The following is a 23,651-nucleotide window of genomic DNA, read 5'->3' on the forward strand; positions in this document are numbered from 1 at the left end:
GAGGGAAGTAATGTTTGTGCAATGTGTGAGAGACATTGCATAGATTGCTATTTATTTAGATATTCAAATCTTAAGTGAACTTTATTACACCTAATACAGTGCTCACTTTTCTACTTTTGGAATACACCATTTTAAGATCAAATCCATCCTGTATTCCTTTATATACTCAAAATACCATTGAAGTATTTTGTTTGAATATGGCTTGCAGATCTTGATCCTTCCTTAAATGATACTGAATGTCACATGGATTCTAAATATCAGGGTAGCATTGCTTCCATTATAATTTATGCTTTACAGTCTGCAATTAAAAGACCAGTAAATCCAATTGAATAGAATGGATTTTTTTTCCTAGTATGTTTTAGAGACAGATTTTCATCATGTGAAATTTATGTGACATCCACAACAGATTTTGAATGCCTAATGAACAAATATAGGTATGCTATATTTCCATAGAAACCATCATCTGAATGTAAGCAGAACAAATGGGTTAAAAGACTGGAAGTCTACATCTTTACTCAAAGGCTGTCCCACTGGAGTCCTTGGTACATAGTCCTGAATCTGTACTGACACCATCTAGTCTCTATATTTCTGGCACTGGCTTGTGAATTAAGGCTGAAAACAGCTAGATGGGGAAAAAAATAGGTTTGAACATATTCAAGGGGACTAAAACATTATTGGATACCCTGTAATTTATTCTGTACATCCACGCAAGCCAATTAAGAAAGATTCTTCTGATTCCTCAATTTTCTGTAAAATACAGGGTGAAGATGCTGTGCAAGTTATGCCATTAACTCCATCATACCGATCACTTACTGGAGTTATGATAGCAAAGCAATTCCCCTCTTCCTATAATGTGTTTGCCCACCTGTATTTGATGAAAAGTAGTTTCTGTTTCCCCTCACTTGTAACCTGCTTCTGCTGCTTGGGCAGAAGACCTTGTACCCAGGGCAAGGTCTGTGACCTGACCTGATGAATAAGCCTTTCATCTTGCCTTCATGTTAGGCAGGAACAGTTGTACTTTTGTTTGTGTTACTTACTATATGTGGATTTTGTTTTAAGGTTGGCTTTCTTTAAATAAGTATAAAAAGTATGTAGCAGATATTTTTAGAATTATCCTTAGCACATATAGCTTGTGAGTTCTGCACAGATAGTTGAAAATAACATGTTTTGGGAACAGTGTTGACATGTATAAGAATCTCAACTAAATATGTGAAAAGTCATAAGAATGCAGTAGGCTTTTCAGAGATACTGATAGATTCTAACACTTAAAAATATTTCTGAAAAAGTCATCTCTGTTCCTTGAATAGTAGGAATGACTTAGATCATAAGGTAATGGGAACTGTCAGGGCCGTTGCTGACCATTTTTCAATGCTCTGTATACCATTCTTTGTATTTTGTACTGCAGAATTTCATCTATCTTTGAAAAAGTTTGTCATTTACTTTAAAGTTGTGTTGTTCTAGCCCTCCTGTCTGCTGGTCATGTTCTTGCATTGCGTATTGCTTTGCTGACAGCACAAGCAATCCATATAGTAGATTTGACGAAAGAAGTGACCCATGAAGAAAATTGTTAATTTTAACTTGCTGGAATTTTCTGAGTGGTTTTTATCACATGACCTTCTATACACACCTGCTATAGTCTACAGTAGCAATGGCAGGAGGCTGGAATGGTGTGGAGACAGCAGAAAAGCAACCGCTGGTGGAGAGCGTTCGCTTTTATTCCAGCAATGCAAACCTCTGCTTTTCCAAAGTGAATATATCTGGCCTACATCTAAGCAAGAACATAAAAAAAAAAAAAAAAAAAAAAAAAAGCAAAAAAAACACATATGTTAACAGAAAGGCAAAGGCATAACTTCTTGAGATGTTGAATGCTTAATATGTATCAGTTAAAAGCAATTTCAGGCATCTGAAGAGAAATGTTGGTAGGGTTTCTGGGTAAATGTCTGCATGTTCATTTGACCACATCATATCTACTTTCCTTCTCTCCTGAATGTGTCTCATGAAAAAAAACCTGTAGGTTATAACTAGGAAATAGTGAGGCCCATTTAGGGAGTTTTGAACTTGAGGAAGACCAACTGAGCATCATGAAGTATTTACATACTAGGAGATATCAGCTGAGGGGATGCTGTGCCATTCACATAAGGTAATAAACATTTGCAATCTGTTTTGTTTTGTGTCTCTTTGTGAAATTTCTTATGGATATAGTCTGACAATAGAGAATTCAGTATGCTTTTTTCCTTTCTTTTTACTCTTTTCATCCATCTTCTTTCTCTCTTTCTTTTAAGACCTACATTCTGCTTGTGGTACTTTAAATATAAAATTTATTTAACAGGAGCCCCAGAAATCAATATATAGTATTAGTGTATCTGTGGCTTTCTCAAGGCAAGGTGTTGTGTTCTGTAATTGCTAGAAACAGTGAGAAAAAATAAATAAATAAAAAAAAATCATTGGGTATCAGATAGTAAGACTTACTTTTAAGTACTGTCACATGAGTGTTTCCAGAAACATTAAGATTTTGCTGAAAAGCAGTAGACTTTCCAGTTATGATATGTCAGCATATCATTGAATTTTACAAGGCCAGGTATAAATAGTTTTCCATTTAGTATATACGTAAAACACGTCTCTTGTGTGGATCAGCTTTCTCTTTAAACATTGGTATAGTGCCAAAATATCAACAGAGCCCAAGGGCATGATCTGGAGTTTACTGAAGTTATTCTCCCAAAACTTCAGGCTGAATTCTTGAAGGAAAATGGGGAGCAGGAGATCCCTGAAATATTGATGACAAGAGGACCACTAGAGGATGGGAAAGCAAAATGCCACAAGCATGTAACAGACCATTTTACCAATGGGGGCAAAGTAGTCTCCAGGATGTGCTAAGTGTATATGAATAGATTGTCTTGAATTAATAAATCTAGATTTATATAAATGGGTCCTATCTCATCTTTTGTAAAAGGACTTTTCAGCAGAAGTAGACTTGACCTTTCTACTATTCTAATGGGAAGAAGCAGTAGAAAGCAAGTTTTTAGTGAATAGCAGGTCCTAAATTACTCTTATTCTACTTTTATAATTTTCTTATTTAGCATTTGAGAAGCAAGATTTAATCACATTTCAGGATGGGTAATTTAAATTATCCTCATCATTTTTTGTCATGACAGAAAGTGGCTGTTATAATCTCATCTTGTAGGGATATTGAAGAATGATGTTCTCCTTAGTAGTAGTGTGCAATTATAGAATCACAGATTCATTTAGGTTGGAAAAGACCTTCAAGATCATCTAGTCCAGCCATCAACCTGAGCTACCAATTCCCATCACTAAACCATTTTCATTATTAAATGCTTTTTCTTCTTGAGAAGAATATGTAAATGCTCATGTAATATCATTCATCTGTTAATAAACTGGGCCGCCGTGGCAGTCATTTCACAGGAAATCTCTGCTACTAATGGTCCCACAGGAATCTCTACTAACATATTCATACATGATTGGGCAAAGAGGAGGAACACTGAGATAACAGTATTTGAAGCAATTACATAATTTTGGAAAATCAAATAAAATGCTGCACATGAAGGTTTTCTAAAGGGTTTCAAAATGCTGAATGACTGGATAGTAAAATGGTGGGTGGAATTGAATATCAGTACATACGAAGTAATTCATACTAGAAAAAGAAATTTAATTACAGCAATGGATTCTGTTAGTACTGAGCTGAAGAAATTGTGCCGTCATTGTAAATATATCTCATGTAAAACATTCCAGTTCCAGAATTCCATTCCAGGACCAGAAGTCCCAAGGGATGTTAGCAACTATGGGAAAAGGAGGTAAAAGCAGAACAGAAAAAAAAGCTTTATGCTATTGTACAGTCATTGTCCACATCTTGAATGCTGTATGCGTCTTTAGTTTCTGTTCCACACGATGAACTAAAATAAGAAAAATACAGTGTACTGCAACAAGATATTGGATTGGCTTTCCTACATGGAAAAGCTTGGCAAGATAAATAAATAAAAAATCTGGGAATATATTCTGATGTGTTATGATTACACAGCCATGAAAAGCATCAAGAAGTTAATAGGTAGCATGAAATTGAAACACATGAGGACTTAATGTGATAAGGCACTTTCTGTAGCCCTCAGGCAGTCTATGAGATGTTAGTCAATGGAATCTGTAACTGTATTAAACTAGCAATTACTCTAGAGTGGCTATTACTATAGAGTTATACTCTATTACTATAGAGTTAGCCACTGCTGAATGCATAGTACTGGGCTAGCTGGGCTTCTGGTATTACATGGCCAGGACATTTTTACATTCTTAACAGTATTTCATGGAAGAGAGGTTTGTCATTAGCATGAAACCTGATGATCTAGATTCAGCCTTATCTCAGAAAGTCAACTACAGAAAGTAAACTACAATCTGCTAGAAGCTTGCAGCATACAATCCTCTCTAAACATCAATTGCTGATCATTGTCAAAGGCAGAATGTAAGACTCAGAACTCAGGTGTAAAAACCAGAATGGCTGCTTATGTTTTGTGCACCATTTCCTTTCTAATTTTGCAGCTTCGTTTCCTAATCATTTTACCATCAGTTTGTACCCACTATTCAAAGAAAACAGAATACTGTCAGTGAAAGGAAGAATATATACATCTATCTTGCATATAATCATTCTAAACTATGTAATCAGATTCTGTGAAAATCAGAGTGTTATCACAGAGGTGGCAGTGGAATTCACAAGAAAATATTTCAGTAAATACTCAAAAACAAGCAAACAACAAAACACAAAAAGCAACATTCTTAGTTAACAGTTAAAAACAGTCAAGTAGTTTGTATAAACCATTAATTAATTCTACTTCATACTTACAAACATTGAGAATTTTTTTTGACTTAATATCAAGTGTTTTCTTGATGGAAATTTTGGTCTGTAGCTCTTTTAAAATAAAATAATTTTTAGCATTCAGTATTAAGAAAAAGTAGCAACAGTAACTCAACATGGCTCATATGATAATGCTTCTAAATTTATCCTTAGATATGAAATGTTATCAGATTTCACGTATAAATACCTTTATTCACTTTTCACTTCATTTGTTTCTTTCTTAGAACACTGTTTCTAAGGAATGATGCTGTTGTACTGCTCATTTGTTAATGCTTTTGTGGAAAATATTTAAATATGCTTATAATTAGAATTCTGTGGAAAAAAACTTCAGTCTTCCTGTTATTGGATTACAGTTTGAAGAGGTTATTTCATGTGATAGAGACTTGCTTAGTATTTTTCCAAATGAATCTGCCTTAAAAAAAATAGTAAAATCATTAATATTTTGGTTCAGAAAGCAAGTAAGTATATTAAGAATATGCTTAGGACTTTTTTCCAAATAGGATTCCTTACCAAATCAATGCTACGGTACTTATCTCCAGAACTTTTCAAGGGAAACCAAACAAATAGTCATTTCTTCAGGTAGATACTGCTTTTCTGATGAACAGATCACAGGTTCACAGCCTTCATTACGTATATAATAGTAAAGAATTCATATAAGTGTTCGTGTTTTTTTGCTTTTTTTTTGGGGGGGGGGTGGGGGGAATGAAGAAAAAAAAGAAAAAAAAAAGAAGAAAACAGTGTATGTAACACTTAAGGAGGAGGGAAATTATTACAGAATCAGAAGGATGAGACGCCTGGTTTTCACTAGCACAACTGGTGAGCATTCCAGTAGGTCTGAAGTACGGTAAGGTGAACTGCTAAGTTTGTTCCTCTCACTAGATGATAGATATTATGAATAGAACAGTTCAACATTATTAAAAATAAGTGTTACTGACTTCAGTGGAAATCTGATCAGATTGTATTTCTCACTTTGGTGTGATTAAAAAACCAAGCTGCATAGGGAAAGCTTGACTACCTCTTGTCCAAAGAGGGCAAAAAAAAAAGTTACCAAATTGAAGTTTTGCTTAAATTAAAATGATTAAGGATAAATTCCTGACAAGAAATTATTTTACTTCTTGAGTGTAAAGGTCTATGAAATTTGATGTAGACAATAATGAGAAGTACATGTGCAGAGAGCCTTTGTCCTTCTATATGTAGTGCTGTAATGTAGAAATAGAGTTCTTTGCATATTTGTGTAAATACAAGTTTGCAGAAGTTGATTTCTGAGCCATCTGCGGCATTTTGATTTCCAGTTCTTTATTTCACCTACAGAAAATATTGTGTAAGTATGTATTAGCTTTAGCTATATGACTGTTTCAAAATGGTATGTTATTTTATCATTGCTTCACTTCTCTGTAGTAATCATTACATGAGTTCAACTTTGATGAAGTCTAGTAAGCACTTAGATACAATATTATTCTTCATTAATGTTATAAAAACGGTAATTCATTTTTCAATGTACTTTACTGAAGAGCTAAAAACATCTACCCAGAGCAGTTTCTTTTATTAAAAACACTTATACCATATCTAGTACATATTGCATTTGTGTCTATTAAAATGCATGAAACATCTATCATAACATTTTAAGCACTCAGTAGCTTATTACTGGAACCACATAACTGCTTCCTTATTATGTCTTCGTGACAATGACTTTAACAAATTATATTCAGGTAGTTGTTAAAATTTCCATCCAAACACAATTCTCTTTTGAATGACATGTCAAGAGGTTAACTTATGCTCCCTTACAGCTGGTTTCTAGGCCTCAATCTTTCAGACAAGTCACTTCAAAGGAGTTATGACTGTTGAGTTGAGACATCAAGATAAAGTTGGCTTTCTGAAATGCAGTCCCCTTTGGGAAGCGTGCAAAAATTTTGCCGCAGTTATTTGTCTAGGCAGTACTGAAGCAACAAGACACAAGATGAAGACCAAGACATGGAATGAGAAAAAAACTGTTAAAGGAAAAAAAGGAGCTCTGGTTAATGTAGCTTATACTAATTCTTTGGTATTACTGCTCATTCATTTTACATTCTGTGGGATTTTCCTCAGAGGAGTGAAGTGCATGTATGTAGAGATAAAATTTAATTAGTTAGAAGTTCCTCTCTGTCTCTGCACCTTAAGACTTATCTTAATAATAGTAAAATTTGTGTGGAAAAGAAAGACCAAATAGGTAAGTCAACAGTTCCATTTTTCACGCATATACCATGAACTGTTTATGGATGTCCTGTGGAAATCAGATCAGCAATGGAGAATAACAAGCACAGACAGTATGCTTACAACAACTAAGGAGTTCAAGTTTTACCAAAATGTAAGAACTATAGTTGAAAGTATATGTGAAGATTACCTATTGAATTTTTGTCATTTTGTCATGCTATGATTGTCCATGCATTTTTTACTACGTAAATTTACAGCAACTTTGAAAGGAATTTCCTAGAAGTGAACAATGCAGATGTGTATACCACAGGCTATCAGAGGAAGAACTTTCCTTGCGTCTCCAGTTAACATTTTATAGATGACAGAAGATACTGAGGAAATCTGTTGACAAGCTAATCAGCTATGAATAAGAACAACACTAGCTAGAAAAGACTAGTGTGGATTCTTGATTTCATAAAATGACATAAATCAAGATACAAAGCGCACTTTAAGAAACAGTAAGTAGGAACATTTGTCAAGAAACTGACTTTTTTTTCTTTCAATAACAAAACCGTCATTTACTGACACTGAGCACAATTCTTAAGAGGAAACAAATGGCAAAAAACATTTGAAATATTCTCTCAATATTGAAATCAATTTCATCTACTTAATTTTAAAAGTCATTGTGTTCATGAGCTTTAGTTTCATGCTACAAAGTTTCATACTACAAGAGATGGAAAAAACAACAGCCTGGAGGTAAAAGATGCAAAAAAAAAAAAAAAAAAAAAAAAAAAGCTTGACTGTATATACCCTTATTCTCAAAATTTGCAAGTGAGCAGTGAAAAAGGAAAACCAAACCTCACTACGGCAGGTGTCACAGATACATGCAGCTTCAGTTGGTCACCTTAAATATATATGTGGGAAAATGATAGAAGCAGCTGAACTGTAGCGTGAAAAGCTAGAAACACACGTTGGTCTTCTGGGTAACAAAGCTAGAAAAGTTGCTGTAAATTTACCTTTAATAAAATGCCATATTAAATATATGCAAGTTATCTCAAGCAGTCTCAGACATAAGCAATGTGTGAGACAGTCCAATACTTCTGTTCCCAACAAAAACTTAATTGGAATAAGTATCTAGTGTGTTTTAAAATTGTATTTTAGGTTTAAGAATACTGAAAAAGTATGTCCAAAAAATCCAGTTTGTATAGGGAATAGTATTCTTGCTGGTTTCCTACAGGTAAGGAACATCAGACCTGGCTTCTCTCAATTGAAATGAATGTTTAAAGGACTTTTACAATATCATCTACAATTATATTTTGAAAAATGTGTGTTCTTTTTTCTTTGTAAGAAAGATTCAAAGAACTATTGTTTACCCTTTTAATAATAGTGGAGTATTTATATCTTAATACACATACACATACAATTTATATGTTCCTGCTACTGCCAGTATACTGAGTGCTCTTCCCTGTGTCCCATATCATCGATAACATTAAGAATCTTAATCCTGGACACACTCTGGTGCAGCCAGAATGGCGGTTCCTCAAAAGCTGAAAAGGTCTAAAGGCAAACAATCATGAACTCACTGCACTCATAACTGTAGTGAGGACACTACAAGAATCATACTCAGAGCTAAAAATGACATGACATAGTAATTAAGAAATGCACAAATCAGCAGAAGTGTTTTTGCAAATATTTTATAATATAGTTTAAGAATGCACAGGATAAGAAGCCTAAACCTTGTATGTCTTCTGTTGTATAAGATGGAAAAATCAGAGAACAATTCCATACCCATCAAAGTCAATAGAGGCTGCTCTTTACAGAATAGAGATCTCTCTGTAGTCGTACATTTGTAATTCCTGAGAATAATCTGAAATATCTGTTTCGGTGTTCCTTGCTTTAATCCTGTCTATGTCCAAGATTAAGCATCCAAGAATAAGCAGTCTTCAGAAATTGTGTTTTTAATCCATGATGATTATAAAAATCTTTTAAAACATTTAAGACATAAGCAACAATTGTAAATCTTTAAACATATTCTCTTTATACTTAAATAGGCAAAATGTTATAAGTATTTAGTATTTAAGTATTTAGTATTTTCATTACAAAGAAAGAATATGTATATCTGAATGTGAGATTTAGTTGTTACATAGCTTATAACAGCTGTGCCTTGGGATGAAGACACCTGTAAATTAAGAGGAACTTATTCTTAAAATAAAGTCACAGTCCAATTTTTTTTTTTCCTTTGTGTGCCAACTGGTTACCAATCTGCTTATTCTTAACACAATGTTCAATATATAATGGTAAAATGAGATTTTTTTTTTTCTGTTATGTTCATTTTTGCCTAAACGTAAAGGTAATGCTTTTATAAAAAAGGTAAATCATTGAGAAACATACATAAATTGTACTTATCCTTAAAATGTACTTTAGAGTTTTGACAGTCATGGCTTGATATAAATGGGCACAGTCAATATCAAAGTCAGAAAGCCTTTGTGATCAAAGATTTTCCCACTTCTTCCCATTTGTCAGTTACAATCTAACCAAAGTATACCATATATATACTCCAAGTCTCCCAGAGAAAAAAAAAAAAAAAAAGGTACTAATATTTTCTTCAAAAAACACTGCAAGTTAGGTTATGTTTCCTTCACTGTGTTTAAATAGAAAGAAAGAGGGCAGCAGACTTAGGTGGAAACAGTAGTAAAGGACTACTCATATCAGGTTCCTCCACCATGAGGGTATGCTTAGAAATCTATTGCTAATGTTGTTCATTAGCCTTCAAGCCTTCAGAAAGCAGAAAATGAACTTATCTTGGGATCTTTTTCCCCCTTAAAAACCCATATCTCACAAATCAGAGTAATAAATGAAACTCTGTTAGTCACACAAAAATAATGAATATTGGACATTCAAGTCATTTCAGAACAATAATAATAATAAAATAAATCGTATTCCATTGTTGGTTAAAATTGATGTTTCTTGTTAGTTTTGATACTATTTTACACAGCAGTTGCCAAGTCAGAACTTGTGATTTTTAATCATATTCATATTCTAAGAGGGAACACAATAAACACAGATAACTTCAGATGAACTTCAGATGAATTAGACAGAATTTTCTACCAGTTTTACAATGTTTTTTGCTACATAGAAATTGAAAGGATTTTTTAAATTGAAACCAAATTCCAGTATAAGAAAGTTTTCTATAATTAAAAGTCGGTATCTGCATAGGGAAATTTTTGTATTGTAGCAACATGCTTCCTTGTGCAACATGCTAGCTTACACAAAAAGGTTATCAAGACACTTCGATTTAATTGATTTATTCTGTGCCTCTGTATGTCTAGGTAAATTGTTGCAGTGATTCTGTCCATGTTTTTCAGATTCCTCCTCTCCTTAGTGGCCAGACTTTCTGTCTGGTTTCTCTTACTGTCAGGTTTCGGTGTTAATAACTCCAGGCTCAGCTCATGTGGTGTTCTGGGAACTGGGGAGCTGGATGAGAAAATGGGGTAGCAGGCTTGTGAAATGAAATGGCTGCTTTCCTAATGCACTGAAGTAGCTTAAGTAAAATGAAGCTGAAGATTTTGATTTCAAGGTGTTTAAGTGTTAAGTGCACCTTATTCTGTCCAAACAAAAAGCTTAAACATATTCAGATAAATATTTTAGTGCAATGTCAAAACCAATGCAAAAATAAACTAGGGTTTACTAAAAGCCACACAAGTAGTGTGTGGAAGTGAATCTGCTGATTCACAAGTCTGAGTTCTAATGTTTGGGTGCCCTTAAAAAAATTAACATAATTAGAGGCAGGTTATGACCTTATGGTTTGTTTGTAATGCTGACCTTATGTTTTATTGTTGTTGTTGTTGTTTTGTTTGTTTGTTTTTTTACCTACAATAAATACAACACATATAATCTTGAATTGAAGCCTACTTTAAATTTGCAGTTATTTGGCATAGAATCATTGTGTGTTGCACTTGCCTTATGTACAAAGTCCATTGTCATGCTCAAGATAATTTCTGAAAATTTGCCTGAAAGTGTTCAGCAGCAGAATGAAAAAAGCAAGAACCAAGGTCATTGACTTTGGTGTTCAGGTGGATTCATAAAACCTACAGTAGCTGTAGCGTGTTTTATCTGATAGTTACGATCCTTAGAGAATAGTACAAAGAGAAGGTGTAGTCTTATTAAAAATACATAGATTTAGCTGGCTTCTGTTTTTAGCTGTTAAAAGATAGTTCTACTTCATTATTTCCAAGAAGGAAAATCACCTGTTCTTAGGGCTGTTTGTGTTTCACTTACTTAGACATGGCTTACAAAATTAAAATTAAAATGCAGCTGATTCCTAGCAATAAATATTTTAAATAATGGAATGAGTAGAGAAATGTCTCTGAGCTAGGTTAGGCATTTCATAATGTAAAAACCAATCAGGTTTCTCCTCTCATTTACTCAGAGTTCATGTAGCTGTGACTGCAATTTCAAAATATTTTTTTCAAAAAATATGGCTATAATACCTAGTTATTAACAAGTGAGGCACACTTCAGAATTTCAGTGTCTTCTGTGTATACTTTTATGTATCAGGGAAGTCTAGCTGCCAAGACTTACAGCTCAGAAGTTTACTGCTTTCTGGAGTTGTTGTTGTTTGTTTGTTTGTTTTCTCCATGTAGGTGAAATTAAAGTTCTGTTTGTAAAGTTCTAGTTCTGTTTGTAGTGAATCACTGTCCTGTAGTTTCACAAGACAGTGGTTTACCAGCAGCACCTTTCTCAGCAGGCACCAAGAAATCTTACGTTTAATCAAATAGGTCTGCATGTGTTCTGTCTTCCTTACTTGATCCACTGACTGTGTAAACACTTGTATCAACAACAGTTAATATCTCACAGCTCTGAAGACATTAATGGATGGGTATGCCCCCTATCAAAGCCCAAGTTAAAAGCTTGCCTTAGGCAGAAGATAGACAAGGCTGGGAGAGAGGAGATATGTAGCAGTTCATATTGTTGTCAGGGAAAGGAAGTTCATAGAAAATACAGAAAAGTGACAGGCAAATGCCCTCAGACCTGGTTATGGTCTGAAGGCATTTGGTATTTCATATGGTATTTCATTCCTTCATTTGTTGTTTTTCACATGTTTCTGTGCATTATTTTGTGCTGGCTTTCCTTACTACACAACATTAAATGTAGTCAGCTTGTAGTTTGGTCATTTAAAGAAATCCAACAGAACTTTCAAAAGTACCTTGTTTATCTTTCTGCATGTCTACATGAGTGCATGTACAGAAACAGATTTAATATTATATTTCAGTTTCTCAGGATAATATGGGAAAACCTAATCTACAAAAGGAACAATGGCTAATGAACAATATTAGCAACTCTAATCTGCTGTTTTGATTTATAGAATGGCAGGTTTAATTTTCAAAACTAACAATAACACCCTAAATTGACAATACATTACCTAAATTGCCAAAGGCAATTCTGCCTATAATAAATCTATTGTGGGATGGAACATTGTGAGCAAGCAGAGCAGATATGTTTTGCTTGATGTTATTCAGTGAATGTACCGTTCTTGTGCAGGTATCTGACTCTGTTAGGAAGATACACTTGACAGAATTCTATTGGCCTGAGATAAGACTTTCTTAAGTTAATTTGTCAATTAGTTTTAAATGATAAAGTGATACACATCACTGATTTTTAAAAGGCAACTAAATTTTTCTGTTAGTAAGAAACGTGCATAGTCAAGCAATTTCTGAATTATAAATCCAGATGCAGTCATTTAAAACACAGTTGATTCACTGTAATAATTGACTTTTCAAATTAAGGTTTGCAAATGGCTGGGTCAGAAGGTCAGAATCGTTTCTGCAGCCAACCACTATAGAAATGATAATGAAGATTAAGAGACTTACCCCTATTTGTCTGTTTCTGCATCTGGTTCTGGAGGAACCCTTTCTGAATACTCTCCATGCTGCAGACTTAGCCACTTACTCTCTCAAATTTCAAAGGGAAAATGCCACTTGAAATTGATTGTGGTATTATGAATAGTTGTCCATTAGCAAACTAGGCTGAAACCCTTGACTGTAATGACCAATGAAGTGTTACTATCAGTTTTCCTGTAACTGACTTGGGTTCAGTAGGTTAGTATAGCATTTCCTGACTCAACCCATCTCCTTTCCAAGTCTCTTTTTACTTCGTCTTGCTTTTGATATTTCACTTTTTATACGTACTTTTGATCACAGAATTTAATGCTTCAATCAACTCTAGGTGGCATTTTGTTACATGCCTCCCTAGTGGGGTATGGCATTGTAGGAGCCAATAATACCGTCTTGGTTCAAACATAGTTTTGGATGTGTTTTTGTACAATGCCAAAAGCTGGTATCTCAATTCAAAGTGACAAGTTTGGTTTAGGATATTCCATTCAAACAGTTGATTAAATGTTCTCCCAACTTGAGTATAATGGAATAAAAGTCTATAAAAGAAAAATTAAGTGTATGTGCCACTATTAATTAACAGGCCCATTTGAATTCAGCTATTTTCAGTTCTTGGACTAGGCTGAACAGGCCTAGTGAGTCACACAAGTGAGTACGTTGAACAGGAATCTCCATAGGATATTTAGAATATTTAGCCCATTGGAAAACGATGTTTATCTTTCAAAGGTTTATAGTTCTTCCCATTAACTGCTAAAAGAAGCAAAATCAGTTAGATTCTAGCTGAGGTACTTATAGTCCTCTTCATTGAGTGCTTCAGTAAGGATATAATTTAGGATGTTCGAGGCTTTTCATTTAAATGTCCTGGTTCGTAATGAATTCCATCATCAAAATTTGTACCTCTCTTGGCCACACAGTCTGTATTTTCCCATGGGGGGGAAGGCTGTACAAGCAATTATGTGGATGTGCTGGTTTTACTGCCAGGATGGACTATGAGCAAATGTGGGAGACATAGAAGTGCCTATATTTGTTTATTTGGTACTATCCAGTCACTCTAGGGATGCATAAAATCTTGTAGTTATTTAAGCCTTTAACATAGAAAGAGATGAACACATATATTGATAATAAAATTTTATTTAAGCAAGAGGAGATAGTGGATTTCTGTAGGTTACAACCTCTCTCTGAAAGAAAAAGTTTAAGACTTTAAGGTATTGGTATCTGAAGCAGTAACTCAGAAAAGTGAGTGAGTGCTAGGTACATGAAGCAAATGGACTGTGTCCTATCTAGAAAGAAAGAAATGAGCTCCAGGGGAAGGACAGCGTGGGAAATACATTCAGATTGGAGAGACTTAAAGTCAGAAGGGTAGTATAAATCCACAGAAAACACAGGAAAAAATCAATTGGGATTTTTTTTTTTTTAATAAGGACTCTTTTTTTTTTTTTTTTTTTTTTTTTTTTTTTTTTTTTCCAATGGGAGACATTTAATGTTTTGTGGGAGACATTTAATGTTTTGTGGTTTTGTTTGTTTGTTTTTTTAACCCCCCCCACATGTACACATGCACACACACACACACACACGCAACATGGTATTACACCAATTCTTATTTAAATATACTAACACATTCTGTTGGTGTGATCTTACTGAAGTAAATGGAATCAGATGAGTGTCTTATTATAAGACTGAAGAGTCAATCCTTTAGTGGATTTAGATTTATAGTAAATTCGCTATAAACTAGAGCACTATAAACCAGGACAAAATAAGAGTCTGAACTATTATGATCTGAATAATAGTTCAGAGTAATATTGTGATCTAAATTAAAATTCAGGCCAATATACTTGAAAGTCACTGAGGAAAAATACTAATTAAAGCTGTTTGAAGTAGCCAATGTCATCTGATAAGATATATAAAGAATTTCCTACTGCAGTCCTTTCACCCTTGTCTGGTATCAAAAATACGTGTTTTTGTGACTGGGTGTGCTTAAGCATTTAGAAAAGTTTGTCTTAAATACACTACTCATGAGCACATTTACTACTTTGATAAGCAAAAACATATTCTTGGCCAGGAAGCAGCCCAAGCCCTACATTCTCTACAGGAGAACACCTGTTCTTCCCTATTCAACTCTTCAACCTCAATGAGAAACAATGCTAATTTGCAGAGATGTGGCAGTTATATACAATATCTAGACAGTAGAACTTACTATTTTGTGGTTCCATATATTCTTTCTGACAAAGAGGAAGTCTCTCTTCTCTCTTAGAGGCAGCTTCAGGAAAGGAACCCTCTTTTCCATACAAAGTATCAGAGTTCTAGAATGCTTTCAGTGCATTGCTTCTATCATGTATTATACCCAGTTTCATCCCTGTCATCCTATTTCCCTTTCATTCCAGATCTGGATTGCATGCACTGCAAATGAAAGCAACTCACACAGGCAGTTCTCACATTTTTAACTCAGATTTTTAACTCAGAGAGTAACTACAAAAGGAAATAGACTGATAACTGGGAAAACATACATTTAATATTACAGCAGAAGGTGTTTACAAGTCCCTAACCATTAAAAGGTAATAGGTGTATTTTCCTGTATAAATGTGAGCAACTCCATTGGATTTGATATTCATATATACTGAGGCTCCTTTACATGAATAAGACACTATAGGGGGTTGTTAATGTGAGAGCAAATTAAAATTGCATATGCTTTTAGGTCCAGTTAGAGAACCATGTGAAATAAGGATTATTAAACAGTCCAACTCCTAAAAAGTAGAAAAAAAAATGAGTTGGAACAAAAAATGAATAAGAATTAACATATTTAAAATAACAGTAAATGATCTATGTCTTCACAGGCCTATTCTCTCTAACCAAGATTTTTACTGATGACATTAATTATTTTCTGTAAGTCCCTCTCTTGTCTTCCACATGTAGTTAGAAACCCCTTCCTTTGGTACTTTTGAAAACACCAATAAAATGTAGGATAATAGAATTTTCTTAAAGAGAATTATTCACTGCATCTATATCATTGTATCAATAAAGAACATTATTTGCTTAAGTTTTGTTCAAAACTGCCCTTTTTCTTGTCAGAATAAGTTAATATAGAAGGAAGAGAATAATTCAAGTAGTTGACACAAGTGAGTACAGATGATTCTCTTTCTGCTGTGTTTGCATACTTCCCCTAGTCTTGTGTAAATACAGAGGATTAATCAGACAGATAAGGCAACATGGTTATCAGTAGAACCTTGCTGTCTTTGCTGTAGCTATTGTTTTTATTCCAGAAGATACCTTGACAGGCTCAAAGATTGTATACAAAGGCAGAGCAATCAATGTCAAATGAAAAAAAATGCTGACAGGGAGAAAAGAAAAAAAATAAATAAAAGAAACAAAAACTGTCAAAATTGCTGAACAACCACATCAGGCTGTTTCCAATATGCAGTCCTGAATTCAGACAGGCTTTGATTTTACAGAATGTTCTGTAGTATACCCACCTATTAATAAACCTCTCTATCACAGTTAGTCTGTACCAGGTCGTGAAATATTAAAGGAATCCAAAAAGAAATGTGCGAGAGTCTCAGAACCAGTGGCATATTGGATATAGTCACCTGGAAAATTACAGTAGAGGTAATGGGTGCAATGCTGAAGTTCTCATGTCAAGTGTTACTACACTGTATGTCTTTCTTTTTGTAACCATAAGCCTCAGTCACATAAACATAAGTCACAGAAACTGGGGGAAGAAAAAAAAAAAAAAAAAGAAAAGAAAAGAAAAGAAAAAGAAAAAAAGGTAAGGGAGGTCTGCCTCTATCTTGTGAAAAGGTAATTCATCAATTGCAGATTAGCTTTCACTTTTGGACAGTTACCTCATAGTGTCAATAACTCAGGTTGGAGCACAAAAGTTGTGATTGATTGGTTCAGTGCTTCGTCAATCTTTGATTCATATCAGAGATAGTTCTCAGTCACTATTTCTCTTTCTCTTTCTCTTCTTGGTCAATAGTGTAAAGGATGATTTCCATAATCATTTTATTGACCATACTTCAGTTGGTGTGAGTACATTTTACCATATATAAAATTATATTTACTTCAAAAGTGCTTGTTGAACTGCATACAAAAATAGAGTACAAGAAAAAGTAAATGAGATGAAAAGGGAAAGTAAAATTTGGTGGTCAGCTCATATTAGAAGGAACTGAATAGGAATATTAAAGTCATCAAGACAATAAGGTAATAGATAATCTTCTGAGAATCCAAATAAAAAAATGTAGGCTGATGTAGATAAAGAAAAACTTGACACATGCATATACACATGCACATTTACTGCTTATACCTTTCACCCAAACTATTTTTAATGAAGGAACAAAATTCAGTATTAAAAATCCATGTTGAAATTTTCCTTCTGGCGACATTTCTTAAAGGCTTGTTCATGACTGTAAAATGTGTAACTAAATCCGTGTTGACTGTACCCATTTATGACAACCTGATTCATTTATTGTACATATATAATACATTTATACAGTTAAATAGACAGTAGAAGTGTTTTAAAATAGTAGCTCTATATTTTGAAAATTGCTTATACTTGGTAATTTTCTTGCTTGATAATGACTTTTGGTGAGTTTTGCCCAGCCAGTCTCTTTCTCTCTCTCTGTGAGGTTCACATGTAAACTGATTTAAAGATTGCATAATGATTGTTTGGCATATCCTACAGGCAAAGGTCCAGAAACCCTTTTTGCTGGCTATAACCTCAATGATAATGAGTGGCACACAGTGCGTGTGGTTCGTCGAGGAAAAAGTTTAAAGTTAATGGTGGATGACCAGCAGGCCATGACAGGTAGTATGGCATTGTGACTTCATGTTACTTGGAGGGGGGAGGGGGGAACGGTGTTGTGGAGGGAACACGCAAAACAAAAAATGACAGAAGTAAAATGCCCTTATCTGAAAGCAACCGACACTTTCTTTATTTGAGTAAGATCTATGTTGTGCATCTTGAAATACTATTACTACAAGTGCATTTATTGCACTTGACATTAATATTACTGTAACATTGCTATTGAAATTAAGAAAACCTTCATGCTGACTTAAATGAATATTTTTATACAGTAATTGGAGAGAAGTCATTTGATACATCACTAATGAAAAGGCAAGTAAAACGCTTTTGCTAACATACTAAGTTTAAACTAAGACTAAGCTCTAAGCCATTGATGTAAGAGGGAATTTCAAAAACATTTGAAGGGTATTTTGTCACATTTTCAAGTCTTGCATCATGTTTGTCTTGAACACTAGAATGGTAGTTTTGTTGTGGGAATAAAAATAGTATGAATGCTAGTAGATGTTACAAATACATTCCTATGATGTCTCAAAAATGATAATAGAGGAGATTTTTTTTCTCCTTTTGTTCTGCTAAATATTTCTAACATGTGTATTGTTAATAGGAATAGACCTTGATTTCTTGCACAGTACATTGAGCCTACTTTTGTTTTAGCTATTTATTATTTTCCTTTGTTTTTATGTTTAAATAGCTTCTATCATTTGTTTTAAGCTTTGTTAAAATGGTAACAATTTTAATGTTTTTTAAATGGAAAGCATGTCCTGTAGTCCTTTTTCACTCCAACCAAATACTCAATATCATGTCACTGGTAGAAGAATAATTACGAAGGTATTCCTGGAGCTGAAAATATTTCTAGGATCATATATTACCAATAGATCTTCCAGATGTGAAGAAAAGATTTAGTCTGTGTATGTGATGATGTTTTGGGTCATTGTCCCTAGAAAGCAGATGGCCTAAATCTGTTATTTTCTTGTCATGAAAATATATATATAGTACCTGAGGAATTAGATCAAAAATATCTTCTTGCTGCCTCAACTCGTGACTGAAATATTAAAGTTACTTTTGGGACTCTATCTAGATAGAGGAAGCTGTTTAGAACAGAAGAAAATATAGTCTTTAAAACCAAATTTGTATTTCCTCTGCTCCTTACGGCAGAGTTTACATTAAAACACAATACAGGTTAAACAGTCATCAAGAAGGATTAGTTTTGCTTTTGGGCTGAGTGCAAACTGCTTAACAGAGCTGTAGAAATCTAAGATATATATGAAAGAGTGAAATGAAAATCAGAGTTTTCTATGAAGTATAGTGTAGTCAATGAAGTAATAAGCAAAGAATGCAGGACTCCACTATTTTTTAATCCTTCTAAATTGTGAATCAGATGTCATGATCACAGCAAAGAAATGTTAAAGCCAGTGAGTTTTTTCACTTCAGTTGCCTGTTAATCCAGGGAAGGTACTGTCTGTCCATCCAGCTTCTTGTACAACACTTGTATCCACTCCAGATGTCAGTACACATATCAGAAATTTTCCTGTTAACTCAAAATAATTCTCAGATCTTCAAGCTGGAAGTTGCCCACACATGCGTAATCCACAGATTTTGATTTTTCTTCACCCAAAGGGAGAAAGTTGTCCCAGTACTCTGGAGGGAAAAAATCTTCCAAAATTCTCTTTTGGAAGCTGTGTGGACATTGCTGTGGCCTCCTCCTCTGCAGGAAGGAAATTGGTGTGAGAGAAGGAGCTGTAGGAAACTTGAAACTCTGACAACAAGGGAAATCTGGTGTTAATCCCAGTATAATTACATTTTCTTTATGGAGTTTCTGTTGCCATAACAGCTGTTTTTTTTTTTTTTGAACATAAAATTTTCTCCAACTTAAATTTGTACTTCCATCTTTGGTAGACAGTCAAATGTATACAATGCAATTAAACATGTAATAGTTTTGAATTCCCTAATGAGCTAGTGAAAGAGTTGCCATATCACATTGGAGTGCTTTTGCTTTAAGCTGCTTAGAACTTCCCTTCAGATGTCCCAACAATCAGAAATATGGTTAAAAAATAACCTTGAAGTTATTTGTGTGAAACATTATTATTGGATAACAGAGAGAATGAGAAAAAAAAAAAATGGAGTTGCTTCCCATAATTTCAGTTTCCCCTGCATTAAAAACAAACAAACAAACAAACAAAAAAACCCACCACAGGTCAAGAAAGCTTAAGCTGGAAGGGAAGCCATTAAGTAGTTCAGCCTGAGTTTCCATCTTTACATGTTATAGAATATCACCTATTCATCCATTTATTGAACACTCTTACCTTTGATAAACGTGTAATTTATGCATGGGTAAACAATCATTCAGAATCATAACTAGCTTTCATTGGAAGTCATGCAGGTAGTTTTGAAAATTTTGCTTAGCGTAGAAGAGTTTAAATACTTGCAGTACATTATTTTATTTCCTTGAAATCTGTAGAGAATAAAAGATGAATGAAAGAGATTGCTACAGTTGGATGTTAGAAAGGATACCTAGCTTATGATTATGACAAGACATTCACTAGGCCTTTTGTATGATGTTCCATAACACTAAAACAGGTAATGCATTTTGTGCACCAACCTGGCAAGTTTAAACAACAGCAACAAAACCACACACAAAACAGCCCAGCTTGTAAGTACAAAGTGGAGTTTCTTTCTTCATTGTTGTAGCTGCAAATACTGTGGAGCATTATGTGAAGTCTCAAGTCCTGTTAGCAACTTTGTACAACTAAAATGTTAGGAGGAGATTTGGGATGTGAGCCCAGATTTCTAGAACTTTTTTTATTACTGTGCTGTAGAAAGAAATACATTTAAGCTACTGAATGTACAGAGGATACGGAGCTACAGGCCAAAGCTTAGTGGATTTTTGCCATGACATTTACGCAATGCCATCTGAAGTGATATAAGGCTGGAATATATAATGTTCCTTCTTTAAAAGATGAACTTCAGCTCTCTCTGGCTGTGATCTAATATACAACTCTTGGTCTTGTAGAAAGTTGTGGATCTGGCATTTTTCAAGACATCTCCCTGGCTGGTTATTGCAAGGAAGAACCCACCTTCATTAATATATGAGGGAACAAACATGTTTAGAACTGATGTTTGGAATGTTTGGAAACAAGGCCACCAACAAGGCTGTCCTTGGGGATTAAGAAACTTCTAGCACTGCTCAGCCTGTATGACTACTGATTGCTGATGGTGTTTAGTGGTATCAGTGAAGTCATATCTTACAAGGAATGCATCCTGCTTGGAAAAAAAAAAAATCATAAATTATTAGCTTTTTTTTTTTTTTTTTGGAGGGGGGGGCATCTGAAAGGTATTAAGGTATTATTCACTCTAACTTTACTGATATATGTATTCCTATCACTGTGCTGTGACTGAACCAGTTTGTGACTCCATGTCACTGGGCAAAACCCAAATATATTCATCTTGCCGTAATACTTGTTCTGTTCATGCACATATACACAGACACTTATAAAAGTCTGAGCCTGCTGCAGGCATATCCAGTCTAAGTCAGAGCTCACTCTCTTCTACTGAAGTAGTACATACAGAAAAGAACAGAGGGAACTTGGCCTTCAACACTTTGCAGTGCAACTGAAAGAACATTATAAAGCAACTTCATGCCAGTATTTGTTCCAACTTGCTGTTAGCCCTCTTTGTACTACGTGAGACCAAAAAACTCCTAAAGGAACAGGCAAATCTAGCCTGTAGATTAAGTTGTAAAATTGATTTGTAATGAAAGGAATTTTGTCATCAGACCTGTACAATGTGATGATGAATTTTCCTTGTACTGTCCCGCTTCTTTAAAATGAGCCTGGAGAAAAAAAAATCTATGTACTGTTAGAAAAGGGAGCTCTCCAGTGGACAAAATTTTGGTCTGCTGGATAAGTAATTTAATAACTAGCTTAAATACTGAACTGTACACAGTGCGCCATGGCAGCATTGATGCTTTTCTTCAGGCTAGCTATACAGTCAGCAAATTTTAGACTTTTGGCTATGCACAACAAGAAAGGACCCAAGTGTCAGGCTTGCTTGTGTTCTCCTCTCTGATGTAATAAAATCCCTTGCTATTTTCAGGATTACAAAAGACACTGGCATATCCCTTACTCAGGCTTTCAGCTTTGTTCATCTCTTGGGTTGTGACTGCCTTCACCCATGGTTTGTCCCCATGATAAAAAGGTTTCAAGGAAGGTTCTATCTACCCTTGCAGGACAGGTATTTTCAGGACTGTTTAAACAAGAATTCTTCCTTATTCCCATCAAATCATGCCTTTTTAAGCAAAACACATGGAGAAAAACCCTTACACTATTCTGTGAAAATCTAGCATTGTAGTTTTAGCTCTTAGATTGATCCTTGTATAGTTATGTTGTGTTAACTAATTGCTCTTGTTTATAGTAAAATCAAATATCCGATTAACTGTAGCCAAAGTGTGGAGTTTTATTGGCAGTTGTATGTACTATGGTACTGTTCTTCAGTTTAGAAAGCTTGCTGTTGGCCTTATCCAAACAGAAAAAGCTTGGTGGAAAGATTCCCAGATGTTTATCAGTAGTTTGAATGAACTTAGAAAAATCTTCTTCAGAGTCAAGGATTGCCCTGAACATTCTGAAAAGTGTGATTTTTTTTTTTTTCAGACACTTAATCATGTGATGTGTTTTTTGACTTCCCATTTCAAATGCTAACATGTATTTTCTTTTTACTGTTTGAAGGTCAAATGGCTGGTGACCACACACGGCTGGAATTCCACAACATAGAAACAGGAATAATAACTGAACGGCGCTACCTGTCTTCTGTGCCTTCTAATTTCATTGGGCATCTGCAGAGCCTTACATTTAATGGCATGGCATACATTGACTTATGTAAAAATGGAGACATCGATTATTGTGAGCTAAATGCAAGATTTGGGTTCAGAAACATCATAGCAGACCCTGTAACCTTTAAAACAAAAGCAAGTTATGTTGCATTGGCCACACTACAAGCATATACCTCTATGCACCTTTTTTTCCAGTTCAAAACAACCTCTCTGGATGGATTGATACTTTATAACAGTGGTGATGGAAATGATTTCATTGTGGTTGAATTAGTAAAAGGGTATGTATGGATGGCTTTAATGACAAAAACAGTCTAGACAAAAAGTATATATATTCAGGAGAAAGACAAGGGAAAGTTTAGAATACAAATCTTTATCTGACTGGGTATATCTGATGGATGAATGTTTTCTCATGTTAAACTTCATGTGAGTTTTTCTTTCAGATAAAAATAGATGCCCCAAAAATATGAAATTAAATAATACACATAATTTCTATAACGTTTAACCCAAAGAAGCATTAGATAATAGCCTTCCTCTTGTTCTCTATGTATGTATGTACGTACGTGTTGGTACAAGGAATTCTCCTCATTTTCCAGAAACTTGGGAGTTCATCTCAGTTCGTGTAAATGACCAGTGATTTCTCTGAATTAAGGTTGCTTGCCCATTTGACATTCAGTGTTATCTTCCTTTTTTACCAGTACTACTGGTAAAAGTACAAGGAAAAAAAAAGTACAAAAGAAGTACAAGGAAATAGAAAATATAAGATGTATTAATTAATTAGTGCCCCCTTGATATGTAAAGAAAAGGAAACTTCCATTTTTTTTCCTCTTTTCCCAGCTATTTACACTATGTGTTTGACTTGGGAAATGGTGCAAATCTCATCAAAGGAAGTTCTAATAAACCTCTGAATGACAACCAGTGGCATAACGTGATGATATCAAGAGATACCAACAACCTCCACACTGTAAAGATTGACACAAAAATCACAACACAGAGCACAGCAGGAGCCAGAAATTTAGATCTGAAAAGTAAGTACAGTAATTCCTGTATAAACTACAGTGAGGATCATTACAGAATGATAACCTGAACAAGTCATGCATGTATTGTAATACCGGATAA

The 23,651-nt window shown here is 34.5% G+C and overlaps 1 protein-coding gene across 34 annotated transcripts in view; it reads left to right on the top strand.

Annotated features, from left to right (window-relative positions):
• Positions 1 to 23,651, top strand: part of NRXN1 (neurexin 1) — a 703,785-nt gene that overhangs the window by 310,063 nt on the left and 370,071 nt on the right. For all 34 annotated transcript variants that reach the window (XM_068675787.1, XM_068675785.1, XM_068675788.1 and 31 more), the window contains 3 exons: positions 17,591 to 17,713; positions 22,432 to 22,813; positions 23,370 to 23,560. In XM_068675787.1, coding sequence (XP_068531888.1) covers positions 17,591 to 17,713; positions 22,432 to 22,813; positions 23,370 to 23,560 — 696 coding nt within the window. The remainder of the gene's footprint in view (positions 1 to 17,590; positions 17,714 to 22,431; positions 22,814 to 23,369; positions 23,561 to 23,651) is intronic.

Source organism: Anas acuta, chromosome 3, assembly GCF_963932015.1.
Source record: "Anas acuta chromosome 3, bAnaAcu1.1, whole genome shotgun sequence".
NCBI lineage: Eukaryota > Metazoa > Chordata > Aves > Anseriformes > Anatidae > Anas > Anas acuta.